The 20,191-nt window shown below is 50.2% G+C and overlaps 1 protein-coding gene across 2 annotated transcripts in view; it reads right to left on the minus strand.

The window, feature by feature from the left end:
• Cacna2d4 (calcium voltage-gated channel auxiliary subunit alpha2delta 4) overlaps positions 1-20,191 on the minus strand; it is a 113,790-nt gene that overhangs the window by 64,915 nt on the left and 28,684 nt on the right. The window contains exons 7-18 of one of the 2 annotated variants that reach the window (XM_032905800.1): positions 17,488-17,548; positions 16,907-17,057; positions 15,253-15,327; positions 14,798-14,887; positions 14,584-14,697; positions 14,086-14,164; positions 11,967-12,100; positions 9,339-9,416; positions 8,628-8,708; positions 8,272-8,346; positions 4,837-4,923; positions 4,280-4,351 (exon numbers count right to left, since the gene is read on the minus strand). In XM_032905800.1, coding sequence (XP_032761691.1) covers positions 4,280-4,351; positions 4,837-4,923; positions 8,272-8,346; positions 8,628-8,708; positions 9,339-9,416; positions 11,967-12,100; positions 14,086-14,164; positions 14,584-14,697; positions 14,798-14,887; positions 15,253-15,327; positions 16,907-17,057; positions 17,488-17,548 — 1,097 coding nt within the window. The remainder of the gene's footprint in view (positions 1-4,279; positions 4,352-4,836; positions 4,924-8,271; positions 8,347-8,627; positions 8,709-9,338; positions 9,417-11,966; positions 12,101-14,085; positions 14,165-14,583; positions 14,698-14,797; positions 14,888-15,252; positions 15,328-16,906; positions 17,058-17,487; positions 17,549-20,191) is intronic. The other variant, XM_032905799.1, reaches the window with a different exon arrangement.

Below are 20,191 nucleotides of genomic sequence, written 5' to 3' on the forward strand. Positions count from 1 at the left end.
TTTTTCAGTGAGAGCACTTGGTGCTGTAACCTTTCCTTTCAGGGCTACTCTGGCTGCATCCTGCGGATTCTCGTAGGTTGTGCTATTGTTGAGTTTAGGACTTTTGAAGTTGACTCCCTGATTTTTTAAAAACCATACTGCTTTTCATAAACCACATTGTTCAGGGCTAGTGAGATGGCTCAGGACGTAAGGGAGCTTGTCAGTGAGACAGATGTCCTGACTTCAGTCTCCAGAAGCCACATGACAGGAAGAGAACTGACCTCTACAAGCTGTTCTCTGACTTCCATGCATGTGCCATGGCATGTGTACACCCACATGAAAACATACACAATGAATGAATGAATGAATGAATGTCTGAAAAGTATATTGTTCAGTCTCTGAGTCTTGGACAACACATTCATGTATGACTACAGAGTCATTAAAGAAAGCAAGGAGGAAACAAAAAAGAATTCCAGAATCGAATGAATGCAAGCATATCTTACCAGAACTTCTGGGATACTGCCAAAGCAGTAGTAAGTGGACGGCTATGTGTGTTTACATTAAAAAATAAGGAAAGTGCTATCGAGATCACTCAAGGGGCAGAGGGCCTTGTTGCCAGGGCTGACGACCTGAGTCTCATTCCTCGAATCACGTGGTGAAAGTTGAGAACTCCGACTCCCACAAGTTGTCCTCTGATTTCCTACAGGCAAACTGTGGTGTGTGTGTGTGTGTGTGTGTGTGTATGTGTGTGTGTGTGTGTGTGTATGCGTGTACCACATACATGCACACCAATGCATGCACATACTAAATAAATAAATATACACATATTAAATAAACAAATGTATCTTTAAAAGCCAGAAGGATTTGAAATAAATAGCCTGATGATGTACCTCAAGTCTTAGAACAACAAAATGAATCCAAACCAAAAGCAGTAGATGGTAAGAAATAATAATGACAATGACAAAAATTAATGAAATTAAAAATAATGTATAGACTTAATAAACTCGTTATTTTGAAAAAATAAATAAGATAAGCCTCTAGCCAAGACCAATGAAGGAAAGACCCAAATTAAAAAAGTTAGATAAAAAGCACAAGTTACTACAGAGTTCAATGAAATCTAGAGAACTGCTAAGAGGTATTTTGAAAACTCATATTCTCAAGAATGTAAACTAGGAAATTTAGAAGAAAGAGACTCCCTTTGTCATGTGTATACTGACAAAGGGAGTCACACGGGTTAAAAGACTTATGCACAGCAAAGGAAGCTGTTTCTAGCAGGAAGAGACAGCCTACAGAGTGGGAACAAATTGGCCAGGGAAATTAATTTCTAACCGTGTAAAGAACCACAAAACCGAACACTGAAACCGTTATACACATCCAGTGGAAATGCAAACTTGTATCGTCACCATGGAGATCAGGACAGTAGTTTTTCAACATAGACTGTCACATGACCCAGCCATACCACCCTTGGGTGTGTGCCTGAAGGACTCTAAGTCAACATGGCACATGGCCCTCGCTCTTCCTTGTTTACTGCTGTTCTGTTCACCGTAGCTAAGAAACAAACCAGCCTAGATGTCTGTCGCTGGTCTTTGCTTCTTTGTGGGTTCTTTTCCCCACCCTTTATACCCACATTTCACCCCCTAACAGTAGATAGGAGAGAAACAAGGACAGAGGGGAGACATAGAGACAGAGGTAGACAGATAGGTCCTTAAATCTAATTTCTTTCTTCTTGTTTCTTCTTTGAGCAAAACTACTAACAAACTGTAACCAATACCCCCGAATGAACACTGATCACTAACCCCACCTATCGGGGATCTTGCATCTATACACCCTCTGGACAACTCCCAGAATTCCAAACATCACACAGTTGCAGAAACTATCAGCAGCTGGCAAAACCACGCCTCTGTTAGAGCACGAAGCAAATCACAGTCAGTTGCTGCAAAGGAGCCCCATACCCCACACCTGGGGTTCAAGTGAAAGCACGTTCTTATTCTATTTCTGTTTTTAAAAGAAATAAAAAATCTGGAATTCGCAAAGCCTGTCACTACAGATGTCCATCAGCAGATTTCAAAACAGAAGTCTCTCTCTCTCTCTCTCTCTCTCTCTCTCTCTCTCTCTCTCTCTCTCTCTCTCACACACACACACACACACACACACACACACACAGCACATCTGCAGGCAAATGGATGGAACTGGAGATCATTACATTAAGTAAAATAAGCCAGAATAATAAAGGCAATACTCGATGTTCTCACCCATATGTGAGATCTAGATTTAAAGTGACATATGGGTAGGTTTCTATATAAATGTATTTATGTATCCATGTGCAAAGTTATGAGACTTTAAAGGGAATCCTGAAGGGAGAGGTAGAGGAGGGAGGAAAAGAAGATCAAGGAATACATGTGACATGAAGCAGGGGTGGGGAAGGAAAGGAACTGGCTAAAAAGGGGCAGGATGGAACTGGAAAATACCCTGAGTGTGATAGCCCAGGGCCAGAGAGAAAAACACTGTGTTTTCTATCACATGTGAGTCCTAGGTTCTAATTATAAATATACAATATAATGCATATAGTTTACATAATATACATAATTATATGTAATAACACATACACTTATATGCATATATATATGTATATGACCGAGTGTGTATGGAGGCTAGGAGACCAGAAGGGAGCACATGAAAGGGAAAAAGAGACTAAAGGAGAGAGGCAGGGAGGGTAACAGAACAAATGTAATGTAAATGTGGAAGAAAACCAAGAATGGGGGATGGGAAGGTGCAGGAGGGTGACTGGGGAGGGCTAATTAAAAGTAAGTATGTAGGAGACTACCATAAGGAAACCTGCAACTCTGTAATTTAATTTTATAAAGAAATGTTTTTTTCCCAGATAATTGGGAGCTTTTAAGACTGCCGCTGTGAGTATACGGGTCTCGAAGAGCTGCAGTCTAGGTTTGTGATTTGCTGTGATCCTGGCCTCACTTCTGGCTTCCCTGAATGTCTGCATCTGTAAGACACGGGCAGTCTGGAACCTGCCTTGTAGTTCTGCTGAACAGTGCCCCCTCTGGGGAATCTGCACTGTCATCAGTGCTATTAACAGTAGGAAGACACAGCTACCGTGTGCTATGAAACTACTGCCACCAGTGCCCACTTCTTTGATGCATTCATGTTTAATTCCTTAACAGTCCGAGTGTTAAAGCCTTCACACTCGGAAATGGCTTATTAGCAGCGACAAGCGAATGTCTGAGGCAGGAAGACGTTTCTGTAGAAGTTCAGACTGCTGTTCTGGTTAGGACTCGGCCTGGTGATTTTGAGAAGCACTGGAGCTGCCTTAGGAGGACCCTGGTCCTGGGAGAGAAGAATGAGAGGCAACTCTGCCCACTCTGTGTGCAGCATGGTGCCATAGCGCTGTTCTGGCTGCTAAGTGGGCATGCTCATACGAGGCTTTTCACGCTAGGTTCTATGCACTGGTGGGTGGGTTTCGGCAGGAGTCTGAGGGGCATGTAAAAGACGCAGAGAAGGGACCATGACTCTTTGGGTGTCAGTTATCTCAGTTGACCTGGCATTACTGACATTCCCAGTGTGCCCGACGGGGCAGAAGGACCCACAGCAATCCTGATGGAGACCACTGCCCTGTGTAGAAGGGACACTGGCCAGAGCCTTGCAGTTTGTCCCCTGTGGAGATCTGTGTAGACACAAGGACTCAAGGTCTAATTGCTGCAGGCAGATGCTGTGTTCTCTGAGCGGAGGCAGGTGGGTAATGAAGTGGGGGTGGCTGTACGGGGGGAGGTGACATTTGTTAATATGTCAGGGGACGGTGTGAATTCAGAGGATGCGTCATAATCGTTTGAGTGAGAAGATGAACCGGTCTTTTCTAATGACACACAGGCTTGTAGAGACAGCGGGGGTTTCCGGCTTCGAGTCTCTGTAGTGAGGGTATTTGCTCCCATTCTCAGGGTTAGGATGAAAATCAGCTGATGGGAGGAGGGAATATTTCCACCCTTTCCCCATGTGACACGTTCTAGCAGAGCTTCTGGCAGTTTGCAAAATTATCTGTCACTTTCTCCCTCTCTGTCATAAACAACCAAACGGCCAAATAGCAGTCAGCAGAGGGGAGAAGGAAGACCCGCCAGTGATCTGGGAAACCTCCATACCCAGCGGTCTCCAAAGACGGAGCAGGTGAGATCGACACAGCACTTTCCACCCCATGGCTTTCCCCACTCCTCACAACCCCAGGCCACGGTGAAGACCAAGTCTGGGCTCGGTGCTGCCGGATTCGACCTCATGGGCACTGTCACTAGCTCCTTACCCCTTTGTCCAGTGGCACCTTCACGTCCATGGAGTGAGACCCTGTTTCCCCATTGATCATGGCGGTCCTCAGCTTTAAGAGGAAAGAAAAGGGAATTGGCACCTGGTCCCCTGGATTTGGGCTTTAGCCATGTCTTAGGGTCCCTAGGACACTGGGTCTTCCCTTTGCCTCCGAGCAGATGCCTAGGAGGGAAGGTGGACCTGGGTCACAGTCGTGGGCTTTCACCGAGGCAGCGCTCCAAGGGATGGATGCGCTGGGACACAGAGTTGGTGTTGCTGAGACGCAATCCCCTCTAGGATGTGATAGGGAGACTAGGAGTTAAGCACAACAACCCTGAAACCGTGCTGGGCTTATAGGCACGAGCTCAGCCTGTCTCAGTCACCTGTGACTCCAGGGTCACAGCTCAGATATGCACGGTTGCTGAAAGGATCATAGGCACAGAACCCAACTGCTCTGTTCCAGAGCTGCTCAGGGGCCTCCGCACTCCCGGGGCACCCGGTGCTGCCCCCTACAGGGCTAACTGGGGGAAAGTTTCCCACTGCCTGTTTCTCACTCACGATTTCAGCTTGGTCCTCCCACTCCACTTCTGAGAGGTCCACACTGTTGTAGTTGGGCTTGGGTTTCAGCTTCTTGCCTTCTCTGTACTGGAATGGGTCAGACGGGATGGGAAAAGGTGGGGTCAGCATGCACCCTGTCCTCCTTCCCTCGTCTTTAAAATCTTTCAAGTACCTTCATAAACTCAAAGCATCCCATAATCTCCCAGGATAAACTGGGCTGAACTTTACTCAAGGCAAAGCTTCCATGATTGATGTGTGCCACAGATGGCCTCCAGGCCTCCTAGTGTGTGTGTGTGTGTGTGTGTGTGTGTGTGTGTGTGTGTGTGTGTGTGTGTGTGTGTGTGCGCGCGCGCGCGCGCACATGCGCTCTCATGCCAGGGCTCTCCCTATTTTGTGAGACAGCTTGTCACAGTTTGGATGGCTCTCATTACTACAAAGTTCTCCCTCCTGCGGAGCTCAAATCTGTCTCCTAACTTTTACTTCTTGTTGTCAGCTTTTATCTGGAGCCGCCTAGATAGTGTTCCTCCTGACAAGGCTTGGGATGCTCAATCTTGTCACTTCTAAGACTCAACTGTCTCCAGCTAAGCATTTCCAGTCTGAAGATACCTCAGCTCTCTGAAGACGCTCAGCTCTCTCAATGTCACCCTGAGAACGAAGCTGTCAGGGAAGAAATCAATATTGCTCGTGAGTCTGGCCAGGAGAAGAGAGGTGTGGTTTGTGAACGGAAGCACTGTGGCCTCTCTGTTTCTGCTGGCTGCTCGGACGGCCAGGCCAGCTTGGCTGCCCAGATGGCGCCATCAGCCAGGCAAATCCCCTCGGCATTCTCATGTGGTGCTCTCCCACACGTGGGTGTTCAGTTTGCAGAGCGCCCACCTATTTCTCATGTATCTCATCTTGTTAATCTCAGATGATCATTTTAGAATGCTTTATGAGCAATCATTTTCTCCTCCAGATTTTAAGGCATCTGCAGAAGCATCTCATCTTGATAGATTTTTTTTTTCTTTTAAAAAATTGGTCAGATCCAAGCGCAGATCTGCAGTGCTTAATAGCCACCTGTCTCCAAAATTTGACACAGATCCATGAACCAATTCTCCGAGCAGAATCATTCTCTTGTTCATCCTCCCTCTCTCCCTCTCTTACTCTTTTGCTCTCTCTCCCTGACAGAAATCACCATGCTGTCTGTAATTACGCCCATGGTGCTTCCCTGGTTTAGTTCAGTAGTGCCATCCATAAAGGAAAGTGGAGAGTTTATCAGCCGAGTACATTAAAAATAGCACCATCTACTTCTGTAAATGGGTCCCCAGTAGATGGTTGGGGGTTGAAGTCATCGTCGCTGTGTATCTTCTTTCATTTACTTGGGTTTTTTCTCTCTCATGATTGTGGTATGGATGCCGCTCCACTGTCCCTACTCGGATCGTCTCCTTACCTGTGGCCCACACAATGTTCTGACTCAGCCTTCCTGAGGTCCAGGGTCATGAGGGCTGTGCTGTCCTCTTCTACCTCAGTTGTCTCTCTGGCAACAATCCAGTGTCGTTTTCTAAGTCTCAGCTACACCTGACAGATTGTAGCCCATCCTGAGCCTCTCAGAGTAAGCATATGGCTTCATTTGGTTGGGGACACTGACATAGAAAGGTTTTTAGGCCCCCAGCATGTCTCTTGACTTTTCTTAGTGTATTGCATGGAATATTCTCTATTATTTTGCTTTCTGAAATTCCATCATTTGCTCTCCTGATAATACCTTCCTTACTTCCTTACGCAGTGCCCAGTGCAAGCCCCACTGTGTCCTTTGGTAAGCAGTTCATAGTGCTTACATGCCTTCCCACACTAGATTTCGATTAGATATATTCTTCTGTTTACAGCACTCTTACCAGCACAACAATGTCAGGCACACAGTAGGTCCCCAATATGAACTGGCTAGGGAAAGCATTATTCGTGTGAGTTACCTAGATGGATGCCTACAGGTGGGTTTCTGATTCATGCTCCTTAATTCTATATGTCAAATCCGGGACCAACCTACACCTTCCCTTACTGTGAGTCACTTGATAGCACGGGTCCACGAACCTGTTAGTTTAAAACTGTCCATTATGGGTTCAGATAAATGCCCTGCTGAGTCTGAATTGGGAAGACAGTGGGGATAGACCAATGTGGTTCAGTCAAGAGTCTTAGGATATTCTGTATCCACTTGGGCTAACTGCTACGAGAATTAGTTCAGCTGGTCTCCCCAAATGACTCCTGAGGCAGAGAAGCCCCTTTGTAAATTCTGCTATCCAAGCCTCTTGGAGTTCCTCAGAAGACAGAAGAGGAGTAGGTTTAAGATGCCTCCAGGACTTTAACCCTTCCCCCACAATTACCCCTGCAGTCTCACACTAGCAATGTGGCCACTGCCACTGTGGACAGGGCCAACCCCTAGAGGTAGGGTATTCAGACACCAGGTGCTCAGGAGAACTTGTGAAAATATCCACAGCTCCTGGACAGAGTCAGAAGGGGACAGGGGTCCTAGACAGCATGGAAGGCATGCTCAGGGAGCCCTTCACTGCCCTTGTGAGAGGGCCTTGCTATTTTTGTTGTGAACTCATCGTTCACATTCCCTTCTTGGGCCTCTGGGGCTCTGCTGATCCATCTGTCAGATTGTAGGAGGGATGGAGTCACCGAGACAGCGAGGGTTTGTGGTACATGTCTACAGTGATTAGGCTTAAAAAAGATTTATTTGATTCTGAATTAAGTGTATGTGTGTATCTGTGGGTATGGACATGTGATGCAGGTGCCTAGAGACCAGAGGCATCTAATCCCCTGGCACTGGAGTTGAAGAGAGTTATGAGCTGGCTGAGTTCTGGGGACTGAACTCAGGTGCTCTTAGCTGCTGAGCCATCGCTCCCTCATGGTTTGGCTCTTACACAACTCTCGAAGGCCTCTTTATAGGTGGCTGGGTTCCAGCATGGCACTGTTGGAAAATGCTGGAATGTTTGGAGATGAAAAGCCTAGTGAGAGGTTTTATGTCCTTAGAGGGGGTTATAGAACCGGAGTCTCTTTCTCATGGTATTTCTGAGGTCAACAGGTTCTGTCACATGCTCCCACGCATGCACCGTGTGCTGCATGAACCCTACCAGAGCATAAAGCAGTGGGCTTGACCAGCTATGGACTGAAATAGTTCTTTCTTTAAAAGCTTTTGATTGCAGGTGTTTGATTACGGTAATGGAAACCGGCTATCCTGCAGGACTCCGTTCTCACAAACCCAGCCTGTATCACCTGCCCTCTGGTCTGTCCACCGATCATTTCATGTATTTTTGCCTTGTGCATCCTCCTAGACAATAATTTGGAAACAGGTACAATGACGTCATTTTTCCTCTTGTATGATCTGAGGAATTTTAGCTTTTTTTGGGGGTTGGGGGACTGTCCCCAGATCTCATATTGTTAGAATCTCAAAGCTGTACTTACCAAAGGTCGGAGGTCAGGATGAGAGAGGATGTAGCCATTGTTAGTGTTCAAAAAGGCATAGCCATGCACCCCGAGCTGCCAAGGTCAAGGGTTGAGGGCATTAGACATGTTGGATGGCGAGGCAGGGGAGGAGGGAAGAGATCGTTGAAAACAGCAGCGAGTTTTAAATAGGAATCGTGGTGAGCCAGTGTCACGTTTCCACCTACTGGTCTCTGGTCAAGCAACCGTGGACAGAGCCGTGAAACCGTGAAACCGTGAAGCCCAAATAGCCCTCTCCTCCCTTTAAGCTGACTTTTGTCCCAGCAGTGGAGAGCTGTGGCTCAGACACCATCCCCAGGGACCCCACTCAGGCTCACCTTATATCGGGGTGCCAGCTTCATGAGCTCTCTTAGGGTCACGTCAGAGCCCACCACACCCAGGAGGATGCCATGGGATCGCTAGAAGGAGCAGTGCAAGGGTCAGGGAAACCGGGCTTCCCAGACTCGGCTCTAGGCCTCCCTGGAGCCTGGGGCCTGATCTTCCCTTGCAGTTAGATTATAGCCCCAAATAACAGTGTAGACTGTCAGACGAGGCCCCAGGGGCAAGCTCAGCTGTTAGGAAGATTAATGTCCTGTATTAATATTTAAGTAGTAACATTTAAATGAAATACAAAGCTAAGTGAAGTATTAATATTCATGCCAGAGGACGAAATAAAAGGACCATAACTTATGTAACCTCTGTAGCACGAGTGACCCGTGGGGAACTGTTTTCTCACCAGTCAGGCTAGCAAAAGCTCTAGAAATCCCCTCACTAGAGGCCTTCGCCTACAAGCCAGAATCTACCCACTTTGGCTAGCTAAGTGTGCTTAACCTAGAAGGCTAGCAGAAGACCCCTCGGCCTTCTATCTCAAGAACAAAGCAGGGGCTGCCCCATCCCCAACAAGCCTGCAGGAGCTTAGGGGAAGGCATGGGCATCAGCCCCATAGCTGGCCAGGACTGGGCTTGGGAATCTAACCCTAGCAGTTGGCTGTGAAGCTCAGTGGGCAGAGCTCTAACCTCCATGCTGAGGCATAGGGAAGGGCCACTCACTGTTTCGTTCTTTTTGCTGAAGACTGGCATGGCCACTGTGGTGAGGAGCATCAGGCTTTGTGCCTCTGAGGTAAGGAGCTGCTGGGGAGGAGAGGGCAGAGATCAGAGGAGGAGTGGGCTCCGGTGTCTGCGAGTTGGGTACTCAGAGCAGTGTGGGAACCCACACTCTTAGCACACCCTTACCTGGCAGGGGAGGGAGGGATGCTGGGGGAGCTAGCGGGAGTGCCAGGGGAAGGCTGGGAGAGCGGGGAGGAGAGGCAGGCTAGGTTCATGTCACTCAGCAACAGCAGTGTGTGAGCCAAGCGGTCTCATCTGGGCACACTGAGGATGAGCCCAAGCCCAGCAGAGTACAGCATAGCACAGCGCTTTCCAGAAGCCTCTGATATGGACCTGAGCCATGCATGGCCCAGGCCAGTGAACAGAAAGACATTTCTGCAGCCGCTCAGACATACAGACACGGGTTAGGAGCATGCCTGAGGGCAGGGCGTCTGAGCATCGGCCACCTCGGGTCACGCTAACACACGTGGGGCAGACCTAGCTGTGTCCATTCAGAATCGGGAAGGGACTCCCCTGGTACCTCAGAAGGGGCCTGTACATGTGACTCTGTTATAGGGAAGATGACAATGACTCTGTGCAAACTGTCTGTTGCTCAAAATCGACGGAAGGCCATTGTGTGTGCACCGGACCTCCTTGGATCAGTGACAGCTTTGGATCTTCTCTTCTCCTTCCTCAATGTTTCATCATGGAGCTGGGAAGCAAGGGTCTTCCTGCATGGACTGCACTGGCACCTGCTTTATTCTGGGTACGTCTTCCCAGCTACACAAGACTTCGAGGAGCTGTGGCTCTCCAAGTCAGGGGAGCTGCAGCCAAGCCTTGGTGGGGACTCCTCCTCTACCTCCCTTGGGACTCATCCCATACTTGGGAAGCGTGAGCTGTCCCCATGCTCTTGGCTCTGAATCATGGTACAGGATAAGGTTTCCTGTCCTCTCGGTGGCCTACTGTCCTTAACCTGAAGGGTCCAGGCATCTGCACAGAGGCCTGGCTTTCAAGGATGCTGAAGTTGCAGAGGATAGGCAAGGGGAGACTTGGAGATGTGACACCAGGGGCTTTAACTGAGGAGGCAGAGGTAATCTTTTTAAAAGTGAAGATAAAACTGTGCCTTCGTCTCCAGGCAGGGACAGAAACAGACCCTAGGGGGCCATGATGAATGTGAAACACCTCAGTATGGCTGACAGGAGTTGCCTGAAATCATTTGCACAGTGGCTTAGTGTAGCAAGGCTTGTCTCTGCCACTGTCCCTTCCTTCCGAATTCCTCTGCTAGGCTCAAGTCCGGCTGCTACCTAGGTGTGGCCACCACTGTCCATGGTCAGTTTATTCTCACATTGCAAGTTCTCAGACTTCCTTTTGCCAGGTCCTCAGCATGACCTTAACATGTACATGGGAGAGAGGCCCAGGGAGCACATGCCTGACAGGGGGCAGGAGGCAGGGATGGAAGGAGGAGGAACAAGCAAGAAGGGATGAGTGAGAGCGATGCAGGGACATTGAGACAGGACCAGAGTGGGTCTTCACCTCTCTTTTCTTGCCTCTCCCCCAGCCCCCATTTCTCTAACCAGGGTCAGATGGCCTATGACAGTGGAGGGGACAGCAGATAGGGAAGGTTCTTCCCTGTGGTCTCAGCTCAGGGAGTGGCCATCAGGGTGGGACAGATGGGGTCTCTGGGCAAGGCTCTGGAAAGAGCCCACTCCAGCTGGTCAGGTGCCCCTTGTACCATGAAGGAACTTTGGAATGGGTTCCTGAGGCCTTGGCCCTAGCTTGGCAAGATTGTTTATAGACTAGAAGTTCGTGTCCCCTTGTCCTCAGATACAGGCACAGAAAAAGAAAAGCTGAAAGGGTCAGCACGGGTTTGAGGTCAGTAATGTGTGAGCTGGCAGGACTCCTGAGTGGTCTCCTTTAAGGGGCTAAGCAGGATCGCCCACACTAGCCCCTAGAAACAGGAAGATGGGGCTTAGCCTGAGGACTAAAAGTAGCTGCAGGAAGGAGCCTAGGTCCCTGTGACCAGAAGCCTTACCAGCTCTGAGGTGCCCAGCACGAAACCTCTACGCTGTCAGGTCTTAATCCTAGTTTGTATAGTGTCACCAAGGCAGGTGGCTACAGACAGGTATCACCTGGGAAGAGGCAGGAAAGTCTCCCTCACATTCCCCCAAACGTCTTCAGTGACCTCCTATCTGAGATATTTTTATTCCTTTGTGGTAAGTCATCACCTTTTCCAGCCTGTGAAATGCAGGCCAGGCCAGGATGAGGCTACAGAATGGTGAACCACTGGTGTGAATATTTCCTTCTCATGGCTGGTGGAAGAGGACACTATGGCGGGTAATGCAGAGTGGAAGGGAACACAGGGGCAGGCGTCTGTTGCACAAGGATCTAGGCCTCTGGGGCAGGTGGACACAAAGTGCTGCTGCTGGTTGGGCTGAGGGCTGTGAGGGGAAGAAGGTGGTGGAAGGCTTTCTATGACACTTGATGACTCCTCCCAAGGAGGCAAATGTTGGGCTCTCCGAACCAAGACGCCACCTCTTGCTCCTCCCCTTAACTCTGGCCTCCCTGCCCTTCTGGAGCCATCATCATACGCACCCGGCTGTCCATATAAGCCTCTGTCCAGATGATGTCGTGGTCGTGGTTGATGACCATGGGACGGCTGAGCACGTGCAGGTACTCCATCACGTTCTCCTGCGCATCAGCCAGCGTGGAGATCTGTGTGTAGTAACCTGGAGAGGACAAGGCTGTCACCTCAGAATGCAAAGGACAAGCTCTCCTTGGTCATGTGCACTCCCAGCTTCTGGGTGCTTCTCGCTGGGCCTCTCTCCCTCCTGGAGGTCACGCCTTGTCTCCTAGTACAAGACAAAGACAGGCCTCTGCTCCAGTTTGGGGGATCTTGGAGGAACCTTCTCGATGCTAATAACCCGCCCCTCAACAACAGCAGGGGCTTCAGCTGCAGTAGTGGTGCCCAACAACAAGTCGTCTACATAGTATGCGCTCTGAGAATCAGCTCGGAGACCCCAACAAGACGGCAGCTCTTGTCCTCCTGAGTCCACAGCTCCTAGTTTCCCTCCTCACCAGTCTTCCTCAGGCGATGGCGCTGCCTGCTTTATTCTCTTCAGGATAGCCACAGCACTGTTGGAAAGGCGCCTGGCTAATGAGGCCCTGTGTGCTTTAGTAACTTTTGGTCTCATTGCCCACCACCTCCTGGAGCCATTTGTTCCATATGCCAGCAAAATGGGACAGCGTTGCTACACCACACGCCTAGGGCATGCTATTCCCTTGATGTGAAAGACCCTTCGTCGAGCTCCCCAAACTGGGAAAGTCTCTTTCCCATTGGTCCCTGCACCCCGTCCAGCCTGCACCCTGCCCAGCCTGTACCCTGCCCAGCCTGCACCCTGTCCAGTGCATGCCTCGGTGCCATCATGACACATTCAAGCCATACTGGAACTGAGGGCCACCTGCTGGCCACACCAAGATCAAGACTGAGCCATTTGTCCCATTACCCTTGAGCCACAGCCTTCGAATAGCACCGGGTACAAAGTACATGCACAGTAAGTTTTTGTTGAATCAACAGCATTTCATTGCAAGTCCAGGTCGTGGGTTCTGATCCCAGATAGAACTCTTGGAACACAGAAAACATTATTCCAGGGAAAGTGCTGACTCGTTGTGTGTGGTAACATGTGATCCCAGTGCTTGGGAGGCTGAGGCAGGAGGATCCCCAGGACTTGAGGTCGTTTTGGGCTGTGTGGCAATAACCTGTCCTGTAAAACTAATAAATAGGTTTGGTAGGATGTCCCAGTGGGTAGGGGCACTTGCCAAGAAGTCTGACAACCTAGCAGGCTCAATCCCTGGAACCTCCGTGATTGAAGGAGAGAACTGAATTCCCAGGTTGTCCTCTGACCCCCAGGTGAATGTGATTGGGCGCATGCACAAACGGGCAGCACATATACACTTACACCAAGAATAAGTAAGAATAATATCAAAAAAATTAACCAAGTGATTAACAGGGCTGGAGTAATGGATCAGTCAGCATGAAGACTTGAGTCTCACCCCCGGAATCCATGTTTTAAAAAAATCTGAGTGTGCTGGCTTGCTCTTGCAATCCAGTACTGAGGAAGCAGAGATGGGTAGATCCCTGAGCTTCTCTGGCTAGCCAGTCTAGCTCAGTGGGTAAGAGAAATCCTGTTTCAAACAAACCAAGATGGATGGCCCCTCCTGGGGAACAACTCCTTAAATCCTCAGGCCTCCACACACATGCACACACACATATACACGGGTTCTCCCAATGTGTGCACACACACACAAGAAAAAAGAAAAGGCGACCCTCCGCTTTTGCCTTTAAACAGAGCCAATGCCTTAATTTGCTACAACAGGAACAAAGGCAGGGCCTACAGACATTTAAAATGTGGGTCCCTCCTTGCCTCCCGCCCTGTCTTCTGTGTTGTGTATTTGTACAAGCTCTGTTTGGGGAGACGTTCTCTTGTGTAAGTGGCCTCTGTTTCGCATCTCTGATGATTGTAAGCAGGAGTCCCTGCGGGGTTGATGGATTGTCTGCTCCGGCTTCAGAGAAATCCGCCCTCCCTTTCTCTGAACAATGGGGGACAGACTGCACTGTACTGCACCTGAGGAGGCCTCTGGCCAGAAGCCTGGCCCCCAGCATTGCTATCTCTCTGTCTCTGTGTGGACTGCAGAGCTCTGCAAAGTCATTTACCTTTATTGTTGCAGGCGATCCATTTCATGCGGTCAGCGAAAGTCACTTCTCTTCCAATAAGGTAGGTGAAAACTCGGACCTGAGCGTAGAAGACGGGCTTAGCAGCTGCAGGCAGCATCCGTGTCATGTATGAAGGGCTCACACCTAGGGCCATGCATGTCTCCCTTCTGGGTTCTCAGGTTGTGCCCTCTTAGGTTAGAGAGAATTCAGAGGGGCCTGGCAGAAACATGAACTGGCAGGGTCCCAGTGAGCACAGAGCAGTTCTGATGTCTCAGAACCATGCTGGCCCTTCACCTTGCAGCCTCTTGGACCCCCTCCTCGGGGCCCAGGTTGCCGTAACTTTGGGATACACAGTTAGAACGTTCAGGAACTGTGAACAAGTCTGATGGGCAAGAACTTGGGGTTGTGCTACACACAAGACTACCGTGATTTAAGAGAACACTCCCTTGGCGTCAGGAGAGCCCCCTTTTCCCCTGCCTTCCAGCAGGAGTCAATCACCTTGCGGTCTGGCCAGTTATAGGTCTCAAACACGGGCTCATAGTCTTCCACGGCCCCGTCGGTGACAAGCATGATAGCCTGGTTGCAGAGGCTTCCTTGTCTGGACTCTTGGAACTGAGGAAAAGGAGGAAGCTGTCATCACAGGCCACGACCTGCCGTTGCAATACGATTTCCTTCTGCCCCCGCCCTCCCAGGTTCTCCCAGCAGTTGGCACCTGCTTCAGGATCTGGAAAGCTTCAATTAGAGCTTGACTCACGATACCCACGCCTTTGACCATCAGCTCATCCACCAACTGCTTGAAATGCTGTCGAGGTGGGGGTGGGGGAGGTAAATATGAGATGAGGCTCAGAAGATCAAGTGGGTCCAGGAATCCTTGTCTCTGTTCCTAACTGGGAAGGGTGCTTAGAAGTGGTGTCAGTGCCTGTCTGCAAGACCCTAGCTCCTCGGGGCAGCCAAGCACAATCACCTGAGTCCGTGTTTCTCAAATGCCCAAAGATGAACTAAGTGTGGATGGCTTGGTGTCAATGTCTATCTCCTAGAAGGCAGGGCTAAGCATGAGGCTAACCAGAGGGTGGACAGGCCAGGGTAACCGCTTTGCTCTTCCCAGGGGCCACATGGGGGCTGGGCACGGTAGAGCAGCCCTCATGACTGTGGTGGACGCTCGCTCACCTCTCGGTTGTCTCGATCTGCTTGGACGAGGATTCCTTTGAAGCAGGGCTCGATGTAGTGGACATAGTCATTGTACTGCAAGCCACAGTAAGAGAGAGAGAGAGAGAGAGAGAGAGAGAGAGAGAGAGAGAGAGAGAGAGAGAGAGAGAGAGAGGCAGATGTCTCGAATGGGCAACCAAGGAGCACTATCTTGGGGTGCCTGAACAGAGTAAGCATAGGATCTTGACTCTAAAGCTGCTCCCCAAATCCTGGTTCCGATGTGAGGCACACCTTCTAGCGTGTGCTGGGAACCTGCCAATCCTGAGAGAATTCCTGTGTGTACCAGCCAAGGCACTTTCCGCCAGTCCCAGAGCCTCCCTTGCCTAGGTCCCCCAGCCTGGGTAGAGATCCCACGCTATGGTTTTGTTGTTCTTTAATAGGTCTCAGGATGCAGCCCAGGCTGGGCTGAAATTTAAGTCCTGTCTCTCAGCTTGGTTTCTAGACTCCTGAGATTATAGGTTTGGGCTACCAAACTCGTTACACACGCACTCCTTCTCTCTGTCTGCACTCACGTAGGTGGTCATTTAGCCATCCACAGGGAGAAACACGAATTATTACTGCCTCCTTTTCTTATTCTGTAGTGAGAATACAGATTTTCGGGGTCTCTAACCCACTCTTTGCTTAAGTAAGATGTGAGAGAGAAGATGCAGTAACGACACCATGGACGAGCGAGGGCTACCCTGGGAACGCTGGGAGTGACTGTTCTTCCTCGGATTTTCTCCGGGAAAGCAGGCCAGAGTGTGGGACAGAAGAGCTGCAGGCTCTGAAGAGCAGTGCACGTCCCCTCCCTGGTAGCGTCTGGAACCTGTTTATGTGGCCATTCTGTAGGTCCAGGCCCTGAGATGGGGGCGGAAGTCAACCCAGGGAGGGGTTGAGTAGGAGTGATGCCACGGGCAAGCTGAGCCCTGGGTAGTAATCAGAATCTGGCTCCCCAAGTAGGATCTTTCTGAAGGAAGACACTTTTGCCTCAGCGTGTCAACATGGTACATAAATCCCACCAACAGCTAGAAATGGCCGCCTACTGGTGTAGACTGATAAAGGATTTTGGATCAAGTGCCCTTCAAAATGACACCCCAGGGTGGTTGTCAACACTGCTTCCATGGAGCTCAAGTGGTCCCTAGTTGGTTATACTTTTAAGCACTCACCCACTTCCTTTTATACATCTCCCTTCTGCCTGTGTATCTGGGCTTATGGGATAAGGAGAGTGAGAGGAATCCTAACAGCAAGTGTCCAAGCCCATCTGACCTCCTGTGGATGGGAGGCTGCCAGCAGCCGCCCTGCCAGGAGCCCGTGGAGGGCATGGGGGCACTGCAAAGGCTGGTGGTTCAACATTGCCCAGCCCAGACACTGGGAAGCTACTGGAGAACGTGGCCTCAACAAGGGGTGTGCACATCCACATATTATTTCATATACTTTGAGGGGCCTTGGGACACCACCTCAAAACACCCCCCAGACCGTGGGTGCTGGTTCAGGAGTCCTCAGTGTGTTCAAGGTGTCCCTTTGTGGCGGGAAGCACCTGTGGCTGGAAATGTGGGCTCTAACGGTACAGGAAAAGAATATTTTCCCAGAGCAAGCGAGAGCAAAGAGCAAATGCAGAACCGGAAGCTGCCGTTACCGCGATGATGTTCACGAAGTCGTTCTCCCCCAGGGTGTCCAATATGGTTGTGACGGTGTGTTTGGCAATGGCCATCCTCAGTCCCTTCATGCTGCCGCTCATGTCCATCAGGATGACGATGTCCTTGGGAGAAGTGGCGGCTTGTATGTACCTATAGCAGAAAGAAAGGCGATGGGAAGGAAGCCAAGGCTGTACTGCCACCCGGCTGGGGGCCTGCAGTTCATTTATTTGGTTTGGCCCATGGGTTTCCCTAAGTGAAGGCCAATGCCTTCACTTAGTGCTGGACCCCTGGACACGGAGGCTGCTGGGGTGCTGAGCTTTCTCATTTTTGGCAGAGGACAGCCAGGGTCTCTGAGGGCCTGGCAGGAGGAGAGGAGGGCACTCAAATACACTGCTGACCTACCAGGGAAAGGGTGTGGCAAGGACAGAGCTGGAGGCAGGCTGAATGGGGACAGCTTCAGGTACCGGAGGGAGGTCTGAGTTGGAGATAAGCGGGGAGGGAGTGAGGACTGTAGCCAGCAAAGCCCAAGGGATGGAAGAGAAAAGCTGGGACATGGTACCCCTCCTCTGGGAGTGTTTACCAGCCACGGTTTCTGCAGTCGAAGGCGATGACTCCATTTTCATCGGGTGTCCACTTTATCCCTGGGGAAACAAAGGCTGCATTTCTCACCAGCCCAGTGCGTTGTCTGGAGGACCTGGCTATTGCTGGCTAACCCCCAGGATAGGTTCTGCTTCCGACTTGGAGAACATGGTGAGGGAACTAAGCTACACCCTGTAAACCGCAGCAGCTGGCAAGGATGGAGTAAGGAAGACACTTACTATCAAGACTGTCAGAGCCATAGCAGAGACCCGCATGTGCGGGGGTGGGAGGGTGGGGGTTGTGGGTGGGGGTGTGCTTGTTCATGAGGCTAACACTCATCCGATAGAGAAAAGCTGTGGGAGCTACGCCCATCTGGCCATGGGCACAGCAGTGAGAGCCAGTGCTCTGACCTGCTCTCACCCCAGCCAGGTGGCTCATTAGCATGTGTGGTCCCTCCTGGGCTGAGAAAATATGTTACTAAGTAATTTGATTTCAGGAACTCCTGGCGCAAAGCAGAGCAAGTGCTCAATAGCCGTCTCCTGGAGGACCTGAGGGCCATGAGAGACCCTGCTTGAACCCTAGCAGAGGGCAGGGGTTGGGTTTTGTCCCTTCGTCTAAACATTAGTTGGGATAAGTGTGCAGAAAACCCCACAGCAGCATGATGCACAAATCCTCTGCCGGGAAAGACCTGCGTAATCAGGAATAATGGGCTCCAAATGAGTGAGAAGAACAGACGGGGTTGTAATATGCTAGACAAAGCACTGAGGCAAAACCCAGCAGCCTGAATCAAAACCTTAGAAGGGAGGGCTTTGACAGTCCTGGATGCCTTACCTTCAAATCGGAACAGAAATGGAGGTTCGCTCCCTCCCTCCCTCCTTCCCCAGGGCCTCTATCACTCCTTCCCTCACGGTTTCAGGCCTGTAGGATTTCCCCAGAGTGCAAGCAGCACTGGGCACACATGAAGATGATCAAAGCCCGAGAGGCAATGAAATCAAGGCCTTTGGAGGCCACAGATACTTCAATTACCAAATACTAAGTACAAACCAGGCGTGTCACATCATCTGGATCTGAAATGTCCCCATTGCTTGTATACTAAAGGCCTGGTACCCAGCCTTGATTTTGGCTTTGATTCAGGCTGCTGGGTTTTGCCTTGGTGCATTAGGCATCCTATGGGGAATCTTGAAGAGCTGCCCTAGCGGGAGGAAGTTAGGTCATTGGTGTATGCCTTGAAGTGGGTATTGGGACCCTGTCCCCTTTTTTCTTTCGATTTCCCTCTCACCATAGAGTAAGTAGCTTTTCCTATCATGATGTCATGGGCCCAAAGTGACAGGGTCAGGTGACCATGACAACTTCTAACGACATGAGCCACAATAACCCTGTATTCCTCATAAGCTAATTATTTCAGGCATTCTGTCTTACTGAGGAGAAACCAATCAGCACAGAGTGAGAAGCCACAGAAAATGGTCAATGAAAGATCAAAAGTGAAGAAACATAGTCGGATGGTAGGGAGAAGCAGGCAGATCTCTGTGAGTCCCAGGCCAGCCTGGTCTACATAGCAAGTTCCAGGATATAAAGAAGTATGTAATAGAGAGACCCTATTTCAGAGAGAGAGGGGGGGAGGGAGAGGGAGAGGGAGAGGGAGAGGGAGAGGGAGAGGGGAGGGAGAGGGGAGAGGGAGAGGGAGAGGGAGAGGGAGAGGGAGAGGGAGAGGGAGAGGGAGAGGGAGAGGGAGAGGGAGAGAGAAACTAGGAGTTGTTGAGCATATACTTTTAATCCCAGCACTCAAAAAAAAGATGAGGCAGGAGGGTGTCTATGGGTTGGAGGCCAACCAGCCAGGGATACTGTGGGACCATGTGAAGAAGAAGAGGAGGAGGAAAAAAAGGAGGAGGAGGAGGCGGAGAAAGAGGAAGAGGAGGAGAAAATATTTTAAAGTTATAAAACTCTTAAGAATGAAAAAGTCTAGGCTAAAAGAAATATCCTAGTAAGAAAACAGAATAGGGAAAGAGAAAATCCAATATTAGGAAAGATTAGTCTAGAGTTCTGCTGATTCTAGAATGAGAAGATCTAGTAAATACCCCACTGGAGGTGGAGAAAGTAAAAGGGCTGAGCTGTGAGGAAGACCATGACCACAGAGATGTTGGGGGACTGGGGAGATGACTCAGTCAGTAAAGTGCTTGCCTCCCAGCCTGGGAACGGGTTCGGATCTCCAGGCCCGGTGTAAAAGCTCTGTTGTAGTTTCCTGTGCGGCATCCCTGTGCTGGGGTGTGTGTGTGCACACAGGAGGCTCCTTCCTGTGCGGCATCCCTGTGCCGGGGTGTGCGTGTGCAGACAGGAGGCTCCTTCCTGTGCAGCATCCCTGTGCTGGGGTGTGCAGACAGGAGTCCCCTGGAAACTTGCTGGCCAGCAAGTCAAGCCAAATGGACAGGCCCCAGGCTCAGTGAGAGACCATGCCTCCCCACCCCCAACAAGATGGAGATGATTGAGAAAGACACCTGATGTCAACCTCTGGCCTCTGCACTCATGATGACAGACCATGGTTACACACACACACACACACACACACACACACACACACACACACACACACACACACAGAAGCAGGGACACACAATGCACACGTACACAAACAGGCACATACCACACACACACACACACACGTGAACACACAATATACACGTGCACTCAGAATACACACACATACACAT

The sequence above is a fragment of the Rattus rattus genome, chromosome 6 (genome assembly GCF_011064425.1).
Source record: "Rattus rattus isolate New Zealand chromosome 6, Rrattus_CSIRO_v1, whole genome shotgun sequence".
Classification (NCBI taxonomy): Eukaryota; Metazoa; Chordata; class Mammalia; order Rodentia; family Muridae; genus Rattus; species Rattus rattus.